The sequence below is a fragment of the Tubulanus polymorphus genome, chromosome 3 (genome assembly GCF_964204645.1).
Source record: "Tubulanus polymorphus chromosome 3, tnTubPoly1.2, whole genome shotgun sequence".
Taxonomy (NCBI): Eukaryota; Metazoa; Nemertea; class Palaeonemertea; order Tubulaniformes; family Tubulanidae; genus Tubulanus; species Tubulanus polymorphus.
The window spans coordinates 18,693,829-18,706,177 of record NC_134027.1 but is presented as its reverse complement, the minus strand read 5'-3'; the positions used below and the strand labels follow the sequence as shown (position 1 = coordinate 18,706,177).

Genomic DNA, 12,349 nt, shown 5'->3' with positions numbered 1-12,349 from the left:
TCAAACAATTTATCATTTCAACTGTCAAACAATTTATCATTTCAACAATCAAACAATTTATCATTTCAACTGTCAAACAATTTATCATTTCAACTGTCAAACAATTTATCATTTCAACTGTCAAATCATTTCAACAGTCGAACAATTTATCATTTCAACTTTCAAACAATTTATCATTTCAACTGTCAAACAATTTATCATTTCAACTGTCAAACAATTTATCATTTTAACTGTCAAACAATTTATCATTTCATCTGTCAAACAATTTATCATTTTAACAGTCGAACAATTTATCATTTCAACTGTCAAACAATTTAGCATTTCAACTGTCAAACAATTTAGCATTTTAACTGTCAAGCAATTTATCATTTCAACTGTCTTATCATTTCAACAGTCGAACAATTTATCATTTCAACTGTCAAACAATTTATCATTTCAACTGTCAAACAATTTATCATTTCAACTGTCAAACAATTTATCATTTCAACTGTCAAACAATTTATCATTTTACCAGTCGAACAATTTATCATTTCAGCTGTCTTATCATTTCAACTGTCAAACACTTTATCATTTCAACTGTCAAACAATTTATCATTTCAACTGTCAAACAATTTATCATTTCAACAATCAAACAATTTATCATTTCAACTGTCAAACAATTTATCATTTCAACTGTCAAACAATTTATCATTTCAACTGTCAAATCATTTCAACAGTCGAACAATTTATCATTTCAACTTTCAAACAATTTATCATTTCAACTGTCAAACAATTTATCATTTCAACTGTCAAACAATTTATCATTTTAACTGTCAAACAATTTATCATTTCATCTGTCAAACAATTTATCATTTTAACAGTCGAACAATTTATCATTTCAGCTGTCAAACAATTTATCATTTCAACTGTCAAACAATTTATCATTTTAACAGTCGAACAATTTATCATTTCAACTGTCAAACAATTTATCATTTCAACTGTCAAACAATCTATCATTTCAACTGTCAAACAATTTATCATTTTAACTGTCAAACAATTTATCATTTCAACTGTCAAATTTACCTCCGCAATAACAATGAATTTTTTCATTAGGATTAAATCTTTTGAATTCATTTTCTAAATCACATTGAATTGCGATATCTTTAAAAGATTTACTATTTTCTAAATCCGGAATCTTTTTATTTTCATTGCTAAATAGTTCATGATCTTTGGGATAATTGCTAAAATCAAAATGATGTTTTAATGTTGTTAAGTCTTTTCTTATGTTATTTGTTTTTATTTTTAGATTTGAATTATTAATTTTGAGTTATGATATTTTGATTTAAGATGGTGGGATTTATTGCTTCGAGTATAATATTTTCCACAATCACATAACACTTTTTCATTAGGTTCATATTTAGGCGTAACAATTTCATTATCTAAGTTACATTGAACTGCAACATCTTTATTTGATTTTTCATTATCTAAATCACATTGAATTCCAATATTTGATGAATTTTCATTATAGATAATTTGTTTATTATCAAAATTATAATAATATAATTGTCGTTTTTCAATTCTTAAGTCTATCCTATCATTACCTTTTGAAAGTATTATATCACTTTCTCTTTCATTAAAAGGACACTTAAGAATATTTATTATGTTTTCATCTAAATTACCTTTATAATTTAAAACTGTATTAAATATTTTAGGATTTTTGGCGCCATTATCTAAAGTATCTATTAGTTCAGTAATTAAATATGTTTCATTTAATAATATTTGATTAATTACAGTAATATTATCAATTTTATAATGTCTTGCGGACACTAAATTTGTTGCTGAAATATAATTTTTAATGTTAAACTGTGAAAATGATTTATTGGGTTCATTGATTTCGATTTTGAAGTTGGGTTCTTCGTTCTTCATTTTTATAAGAAAAAAATACTTGTGTCTCGTACTCTCGTGTTCTAGTATGAAATGACTTATTTCACTCACACTTTACTCACACTTTTATGTTTAAAAATCTAATTTTAATCAACTCGTTAATTACTCGTCACTTTTATGTTTAAAAATATAATTTTAATCAACTCGTTAATTACTCGTAACTTTTGTAATTAACATATAAATGATTTTAAAATAAATGAAATTCATGTAAATAATGTTCATATGTTCATATGTTTATATGAAATTATTAAGAGTAATAGGGAATTTAGGCTTCATGTTGTTCATTTTCCCCCATCTATTAGGGGAAAAAATTACTTGTGGTGATGAGTGGTGTCTCGACCTTCGACCTCTGATCTGAAAGCCCACTTTCCCAATTACTCGCTGTGATGTGTACAACCGGATTCTGGTCGGCTAGTAACGACTCAAACGACTCGTGAGGTCAAGGGGTTCGGGGCACAGCCTTGACGGGTGAAGATGTACCAAGACGGATTTTTCTCGGGTTTATTGCAGAATAACGAGTGAAAACACAAATACACTATCAAAAACCCCAGCAACTGTTTCCCAAGCCCATCGGCGAGTGCCTGTGGATCAACCGGTCTCTAACTGAAGGTAGTGACCGGCAACCAGTCTATTCCTTATAGACTGGTTACCGGTCAATTAGAATTGGACAGGCAACCAGTCTAAATTCCTTGTTCTTCGATATTATTACCGCGATTATAAAGAATTTTACGCTCAAACCAAGTGTTGTTTGTTGAGGATTTGAAGGAAGCACTGAATGAGAATATTACATTTGGAATGGCAGGTACCGTACTTTTTTGATAATCTTATTATTCTAGTCTGACCGCTTACTGGCCAACTTCATCATGTTGAAGACTTTTAGTGCCAGGAGGACCATAGGGGCCCGTATCAGAGTTGTAGGTAATGTAAAAACGATAATCTGTTATTAAAATCCAATGTATATAGTAAATAACAAGGGGGCTAACGACGCTCACAAACAACTCAACTTCGGTCGCTTACTATTTTGTTATTTCTCATCCGATTTTGATAATCCAGGCATGATAATGATCATGATATGAAAGCTAATAGATTCCTGCTTCTAACGAAACCAATCCCGTTAACTTCCGATGAATAGTTCGTGAATTATATGTCTTTGAACGCGAAATTACGGCCGAAATCGCCTGGACCGAAAATGCTATGCCGCCGGTTTTTGCCGATTTTTCGAAATTTAAAACGTTGAGTTCCGCGCAAAATCCTTCACCGATTTTGATGATCGAGGGCTTTAAATGCGCAAAACATTCTATATTTTTTGGATATTGCGGTTGTTTAGTTAATCCATACGATCTTCTAGTCAGTAACCTGACTGTGGTTTAGTTTCACGATCGGATATTTTCACAAACCACAGTCAGGAATGGGAAGGTCATTTTTGTATGAAATCTTCGTCAGCCAATTTGACTGACGAGTAATTTGCCTGGCATTTCATTGTCTCTTAAGATATCTGTCTCATTTTTGTTGTAATCGACGCACAACAGATTCGTAGTTTGTCTGATACCTATAACACCTCACCTGACGATCTTAATCCATGTGCAAATCGGCCGTAAAGTGAGAGTAAATTTCCGTCCAGTCAACAGCTGCCATTTTGAAAATTACTGGAGGTGCTGGCACCTGTGGACTGAGGCCAGGACAACAGCACAAACTAACAAAGCGAAACGACGAAATTTAAAAAAATTAAGAAATCAACACTTATTCACATTTTTCTTTTACCAGAAATTTATTATTTCATTATTTATTATGGAAAACACGAAGACTTGAAATAAAAGTTGGAAAACCATCAAAAATAAAAATTGTCGTTTCGTCTTGGAAGTTTTATATAAATCCTTGTGGGTCCCCTTGTCTTATCATGCCACATGTGCAATACAGAGAAATGGCGGCCAATGGCGAAATTTGTGGAGAAATTAATTAATTTCTCAAAATAATGTTGATTAATCACTCGAAACATACATAAAATTGGATTATTTCGAAAGGTACCTGTGTTAGTTTGTGAATTAAGCCATTAATTGTGGACTGAAGTGAATAGAAAGTATATTTTTGAAGTGTTACTTTTTTCAACCGTGTTTTGGTCCTTGTCATCCCTAACGTTGGTATAAGCCCATCCGATTATAAAAAGCTTACCACCAACGATTAGGTAACTAACTAACGATCTTCAAGCTTTGCAAACGCGAATTTTCCGATCAGTCTAAACGTTTTTCAGTGTGTAAACTCCGTCGTACTCGGCATTATGGGACAGTGAGTAATTGAATTTTAGCCACCTGAGCCCTTGCTTGATTTGAGCAAAATACCTTAAATGACTTCACAGAATTTGATTATGAGTCTAGGATTTTCTAGATTTTTTGACGCCTTATAAAGCGTTACCATTATGAAACCTAAACAATGATAACCATTCAGCGTCATTTTACAAACGACAACCGTAAATCGATGTGCAAAACGTCACAGGTTTATGTGTACACATACAAGCTATTTGGCAAAATATTATTGATAAAGATGTAGAATGGCTCCCTGGGATTATATAATGACCTCTATTTGAACGTCGAAATGTTATATTGCATCGAATATCATGAGAAGACGTATTGTAATAGTAAAGGATGTATGATTATATCAGGGGCGGCAGGGATAAATAGAAATGATAAGTAAATCGGATTATTCGGTTAAATGGCGGATGTATACACGATTTGGAAGTCTGATATAAAGGTCAGACCCTGACATGGGGATGCTAGTGGAATGACGAAGCTATCTACGATCTGAGTTGGGCCGGCGTGAATTTCATCGGCGGCTACAAGCGGTCTATATAAAAACGTGTAAACATATAATTTCAATATTCAAATGTTTTAGAAAATATGTTCGATATTAGACGTATGCAGGTTTCATGCGATTAGCAATTTATAATAGCATAGCTGTCATATATGGCTCCGCGTCCACTGATGGCATGTGTATAAGGTGACAATTCAATTCAATACTTTATTGATCCTTATTACACTGAAATTCCGGGATAAAATTCCAAAAATCAATAAATTTACAAATTTTGAAATAAGAAAATACAAGACACACGGGTAATTCATACAGAATAACATGAATAAGTTAATTATATGACAATGTCTACTTCAACCCAGACTCAAGTCTAGGATATCAAGTGACAGCCAGATCGGGCCCCAGGACCGGGCTGGCTGGCTATACGATATGCTCAAAGTCACGATGAAGCAGACATCAGAAGAGCTCTTTCTTCAACCATGGAGGCAATGAAGTTGCAGACCAGCTTAGAGGCAAAAGTGAATCGAAGTCACAAGTTCACAATTTTTTTTTTGAATTAGACCAGTCGAAGACTGTATCATCTACCCAATCGCCAAATCTCATAATTCCCGAAATTTCTTAAAACTTCGATTTCAAATTTGCAATTCCACATTAGCTTATACCAGAAATTCTACATTTTTTCGCAGGCGTCAAATAATTTATTAAAGTTAATTTTCTTGTTGAAGAATGCTTTCTCTGGTTTTGGGATCAATTAAAATTCACTCCTGAATACATTAGTAAAAAATTAGACAAATAGATTCTTATCTTATTGTAAGAAATTCTACTGAACACAGATTTTGAAATGAATTAGGCCTATGTGTCGATTGATCCAGACGAAATAATTACAGCTAAATCAACTGACGATCAACAAGGTGGAGTTTTCATTTATCTTTGGATAATTTGTCTACCCCTGATGATACAAGCATTTTGGCGACATCTTTTGAAACCTCAAAGCTTTATCTGCGCCCGTCATTTAGTCAGCCACAGTCGATTTTTATGCCATCTGACCTCTCTCCGCCTGTAATTAAGCAATCTAATGTAAGAATTACTCAGTTATGTAATATGATAGAGGAGTGAAAGACAGTATAAAAAATATTCAAATTGTGCGTTTGTCGTGAAACATCTATTACTACTGTCTCGCAGAGCATAGACACCGACCGTTAAGCCATGTGGATTCGGTATTTTAAGGGCTATTCGGTTTACTCCAAAAGGAGTCGCTGATAAACTTTTAAAAGCTTCATATCAAGGGTATATCATAGGACTCTTGATGCCCGTTAATTATCATCTCATAATAACAATGAACCCAATTCTGCATGTACACTAGCGTGACTGATTGCTGATCCAAATATTTTAAACATGACATTAGAAAAAAAAACAATTACACAAAACGTCCGTTAATTATCATCCCATAATAACAATGAACCCAATTCTGCATGTACACTAGCGTGACTGATTGCTGATCCAAATATTTTAAACATGACATTAGAAAAAAAACAATTACACAAAATGTCAAGTACTTACAGCATCTGAGACGCTTAATTTGAAACGTACACTTGCACACTGCGGTTTAAATATATTCCCACCAGCTGCAAGAATCGGCAAAGGAATTGAAGTCCGTAGTGACCAGTTCATTCCACGATTAATAGCTGGAAAGAAAGTAAATCAAACTAAATAGTCATATACATAAGTGTAAACCAGTCCCTTACTAACTACTAAGGCTTTCCAATGGCTCTACACACTACATTAAGGGCCTAAATCTATTCTAGGCGTATCCCCCCAAAAAAGCTAGGCATTAGGCAAGTAGGTAGCCAACAATGATCATTGCTTTGCCGAGTACTCATTCGCTATCATATGTACTCATATCGTAGCACCACCCAGTGGAAAGGTAACCTTAACTGCAGTTAGACCAAGAAATCATGTCTAACATTCCCTGGTTAGCGGATTCTCACCTTAAATTGCATAAACTCTGCTGTCGTCATCGATCCGAGTCGTCAAGTGAACGCGGAAGTAAAATTCCGTAGGAAAATCCCTACCATTCCTGTCCATATTACGTTGATTTGAGCCAGAAATCTTCAGGAAATATAGCGAATGTAAATTGATTTACTAATAGAATTAATCAATTGACTCATTTTAGGGATCATAGTTCATTAAAGTCCTAAAACTCGCCATAAATTTGCGATAAATTTAAGCTGAGAATGATTTCAACCATCCGCCATGTTGGCTGCATTTTGTCCGCAGTAAATGACGGATCCGGACTAATTGTAAGTCTGAATTCGCGATTTACGGTTGAGTTTGACGCTCGAGGTCATCCGGTAATTTGTAGGCTTTTCGGGATGTACTTTTATCGATGGATGACAATGCTTTGCGTTATTCTTGTCGCTGTTTAGACCCGGTAATTACACGGGATTAATTCATAATAAATTACTATAGCCTATGCAAATTCGAAATGGTCTGGCACTGAGTTATATTTCTGACAGAAATGAAAATTACGTTTATAAGCTGTTAGTGGTCGAATCCGAGAGGAGTTACATTTTATGAAAAAATTTTGGCTGGAAAGTGGAAAATTTATAATAATAATAATCAACAGAATTACAAGAGGGTTTTTCTGCGAAAGCAGCAGAAACCCTAATTATTTTTGACCAAAATATTTTTGTCTCCCACACAGCTTATAGCCACGGCGGGGGGGCGTGGACTTGATACGCGCCTCTGTCCGTCCACATCCTGTTGTGAACATCATTTAAGAGGGACTGTTGATATGCAGGTATGTTGACTGCAGGATAGGCCTACTACAAAGTATGATTCACTGCAAGGGAGGCGAATTATCTCTCTTTGGCTAATCACACTATGTAATTTCATCCAAGGACAATTTCATAGATTGTTTATCCCTGGGTAGAGTATGTGCCATACTGATTTAGGAGTTCTAGGGTGGGTCACAGGTCAAGGTTAATAGAGGTCTTTTAACAGAAACCTTGTAAATGCAATTCATGAAGAACCATTAATAGCAGGACAATGATATTGCATAGAGTGGTTACCCCTGGGTGTGTTCATGATTTTTGGATAAAATATAGAATAGACCTTTGAACTTTAAAATTAAAATTAATTTCTCATAGGCAATGCCTTTGGCAAACAAGCTCCAGTTTTCAATTTAAACTACATAGCGCGTGGGCAATTAATTTTGAAATAGATTAGGTCAGTAGATTGATGCACAGTTCTACTACATGTTTTTACTATAAGTACGGTCAACCCCTGATATACTGCCTTCCCGTATACCGCCACCCCCGCCTACCGCCATGTTTTCTCAATTTACATCTCAATAAAAATACATAAACAGTATTAATATTATAATAGATAAACAGTTTTACTATTAACAGTAGGGGGTTAACTGTACATCCATTTCCTTCTTTATCACTCCGAATTTTTGTTGGAATAAATCAAAATTGAAAAATACCCCGTTTTCCAGAGGAAAAATCACTAACTCACGAACAATGTTCAGCATTGGACTCAAAAACTGCAAAGAAAAGTTGATAGTCATTGTCATTTAGTCCAGCTGAGGCTAAATTCTTATAGGTTCATTCAGCTTTGAGCCATACCCTTTATTCCATATGCTTTAACTCAAGATTCGTGACTGCAAGTTATTTCTATTTTTTTCTATTTTCTAGGCATCTATCCAGTCTAGCTGTTGTTGGTGTTTCACATTGCTCATGTGATGTTGATGTTAAGAACCCATTTTTGACTCTGGACTTTGGAATGTATGTCAAGTCAGGACATATCAGTTACCGGGTCATCAATGTCTGATTAAAAGTCACCAAACCAGTTACACCTTACACAATATCAACAGTGGCATTAATTCTTCTGTGTACAGCAGATCAAAATTTACTGGCAATTTCGTGAAACATTTTTATTGGATGATTGGTGCAACTATCTGAGAGTCTAGACATGGCTGTTGTGCGGGATGTTGGTAATCATGATTCTAAATTCAAATCCTCCAATAGTGATGATGAATTGTAAGTATTTTTTTCTGTTTGCTCGCAATAAATGTCATAAGATTTTGTATGTATCCAATATTCAGAGATGTAAGACTTCCATTTTTTTTAAGGAATTCCTTTTGAAAAATTTCCTGGTAAAAAAATTTCCTGGTAAGAATCCTGTGAGATCACTTGAAATTTGAAAAACTTCTAGCTCCCCCAGTGTGGCGCTTTGATCAATTACCTTGATCTTTTGTATATATTTGAATCCCCCAAGGGCCCATCAGCATAAGAAAAATTGGGTCGATCAGACTCAGGATGGCCATCCTATGATTTTGTTGTGCCCAAAAATGTCAATTTTAGCCCGAATTCCGAGTCCTATAGCTTCCTAATGGTTTGCCATTTTTCATTGCAATTTGTGATGGGTATTCTTTGGAAAGGAATCTTTAAAACTCGTAGTATTTAGTATTTCCTTATTATTGGTACCTAGGCATATTTTGTTACCATGATCAATTGCAATGTTGTAGCTCATGACATTCTATGATTGTGGTGAGTTTCAAGGTCATTGGGTTTTGCATATGGTCACCTGGGGGAGTTGTATAGTAGAAAAACTAAGTGTTTCCATATTATATTGGTACCTAGGCATATTTTGTCATCACAATCAATTACAAAATTGTAGACTTAGGCCTAGGCATATACTGAATGATATTTAAACCTTAAACTATCAATTTAAATCTTTTTCACATTTAAGTATTGTGTAAATGAAAAAGTTGTAGGCCTAGATGTAAATTTATGCATTAGAAAACAGCACTCAGAATATCAATATAGGGCCTAGTTGCGTCACAGTGAAATGAAAACTCGCAAGACATTTAAAATTTTAAATTTCATATCATTTTGGGGCCTTTGTGCACACAGTTTCTAAAGTGTTTGAAGGTTTTTGAAAATTATTTTTAAGAATTCCTTATTTGAAAGTTGAATACTGTAATTTTTCTACATATCTGACATTTCATATTGTTGTAAATTTATGAAATGAATTATACATAGGCTGAACTTAGAATTAAGGACTCGCAATGTTGCGTAAGTTGTTGAAATCCATTAAAGGACCAGTAAAATGTAATAAATTTTGCATCGTAGGCCTAAATATTTATTAGAAATGAGGAAATACGACCCAACACTGCAAGACTTAAGTCCCTAACAAATTGAGACTAGCATCTGTACAAATGGTTAATTGCATGTATATGCATACTGGCCTTATGATAACTTATTGAAATTAAGAAGCATAAGCATTTTAGCCAAGTCAACTAGATTATTACAACTAGAACTTGTTTTTTTTCTATTGTTCATTTGTTAAATAATGTGTTGCAGATGTGTATTTGTATTTCGTGATGGTTCACAAAGAGACAGCACTTTACAGATGTTGCAGAGCTTTAGAAATGATAAGATTCTTTGTGACGTTGAATTGTTGGTGGATAATACAAAGATATTGGCACATCGCTGTGTCTTAGCAGCATTTAGTCCTTATTTCAGGTAATTTGTTGATTGTGACCTTGGCCCATTTCTAACCTTCTTTGAAGATGTTTATCCAACTGTTTACGGATTTTCCAGGAAAAAACTAGGAACTGGTTTTCAAGGATCATGCGAATAGTACTTACTACTTAGTAACTGGAAATAAAAAACCTATTTGTCCTAAAGCATTTTACTTGTTAGGCCTATACTAGGAAAGTAGTTTTAGTGGCCATTTCTAGAGACATCACAGAATAAGAAAAAACGTTTAAACCTTTATTGGTCGATGAAAAAATATGGGGCTTTACATTTCATGATATATTGTATCGCCTGTGACTTATTTAAACTCCAATAATTTGGAGGATACATGAAAGTACCAGATTTTGTTCATAATTCAGTTTGAGACTGCAGCAAGTGTGCTCTATTCTAAAGGCATACAGTCTTTGTTGTCAAAATAGGTACTGTGGTAAATAAGTACTATTTTAGGATGTTAGCTATGCAAACACATAGCACATGTTACCTGAATGATCTATGTGGATTTTGTAGGTTAATTGTGTAAATGCCATACATAGCTAATGGGTTCATGCATATAGAAGCTTGAATCATGAAAATCTAGACCTAATTCATGGAAGAATAAATCAATGACATTGTGAATTATTAGGCATATGTGTCCTCAACCTTTATTTCAGCCTTCGTAAATACAAACGCCTGAAAAAACTTCAGGTTCATAAGTGTACAATTCCAGGTTGATTATTTGTCCAAATTTATTAAACCATGGTAAACCATTTTTACCCGTTAAAATGAAACGTCAATTTACTCGTCAAACTTTCATATTTTACTTGTCAAACTTTAATTTGCTTTCCGTCAAAATTAAGAATCAAATTGATGCGTCAATTTTGTAAAATTATCGTGGAAACATCATATTTCCATCGATTACTGTACCCTTTCCTATGGTTTTTGCCAATATTTTCTAATTTTGGATTGATCGCCAATGGTTTTTCTATACGACCCGGCCCTGCAGTATTACATTTAGCCACCGGCGAAATCTGCCATCATTTTTCATCAAAAAATTTATTGAAAAATTTATTGGGATTTAGGAAGTCGAGAGACTTTTCGCTCTCGTAACGGTGAGTCCGTTCTGTTTGGGGGCTGTCCCTTGTCTTTTTTTATTTAGGCCTATCTGAATAATTTGATTTAATTTAATTCATAATCAATTGATAGATTAATTAGAATGCAATAATGCCGCCCCTCCTGAAGGTCAGCATCTTGGTGGGAACGGATGCGATCATCTGTTTGGAGCCTGGGACGACCAAATTTTGTGTGCGTTTATCCTTGCAAGATTTGCGAGGGTTGGTCGGAGGACCTATGGATTCAGGCTGATAAGTCTCGAAAACTAAAAAATCGTCGTTGCATTAATAATAGTAGGGTTTCGGCCGGCGTGCCCACCGACATCTCTATTTCAAATCGTTTAGCGGAGCGGTCATCGGCTGTACTGGCATGGCGGCTTCCCAACTCCTTTCTCTGAGGAGGATCGCTAGTTCTCCAACACTGGTCGCCGGTCAATCACCCGTTGCTGGTCGATCACCGTTTCAGCCGGTTCAACCAGTTCAGTTTCTGACTACTGGTTCTGAACCGAGCGCATGCGATATTCGAGATACTGGCACAAACCACCCGGAACAGGTCCGGTCCAGACGTCACCCGGTTCTGAACGGTTCATTAGATTCTGACGTTTCGAATTCAAAACATACTTATCGTCGCTCTGGGTAGAGGTCACTCTTCCACCAGATACCATTGTCATAGTAAGCTCGCAAGGTCTCCTTCACACAGGTCGAGGATAGATTGCGAGAGAGATAACGATCAATATTGTCAGAAGTTCCGCCGTCAGTCGCCTCATCGTTCGTCGGCGGCGTCAACGTCGGTTAGCAAAGACGATTCTAGTAGGTCATGATCCCATTCGAGGGACTATCACCTAAGTTGCCATGATCATTGTGATACGGGAAATTCCTGACTCAGAAGGAATTCCGTGTATTTGAGGATTAGATTTTAGACTTGTTATCGTCGTTGCAAGCTTCCGGAATTACTACAGGTAAGCCTATTCCTGATTGTATGGTTAGGAG

At 35.0% G+C, this 12,349-nt stretch overlaps 1 protein-coding gene across 1 annotated transcript in view; it reads left to right on the top strand.

Annotated features, from left to right (window-relative positions):
- Nucleotides 1-2,659: 2,659 nt before the first annotated feature.
- The window catches only part of LOC141902892 (kelch-like protein 7), a 41,626-nt gene continuing 31,936 nt past the window's right edge, over nt 2,660-12,349 (top strand). Inside the window, exons 1-3 of the mRNA XM_074790820.1 lie at nt 2,660-2,725; nt 8,424-8,768; nt 10,095-10,256. Of these exons, the coding sequence (XP_074646921.1) occupies nt 8,701-8,768; nt 10,095-10,256 (230 nt within the window). The 5' untranslated portion in view covers nt 2,660-2,725; nt 8,424-8,700. The remainder of the gene's footprint in view (nt 2,726-8,423; nt 8,769-10,094; nt 10,257-12,349) is intronic.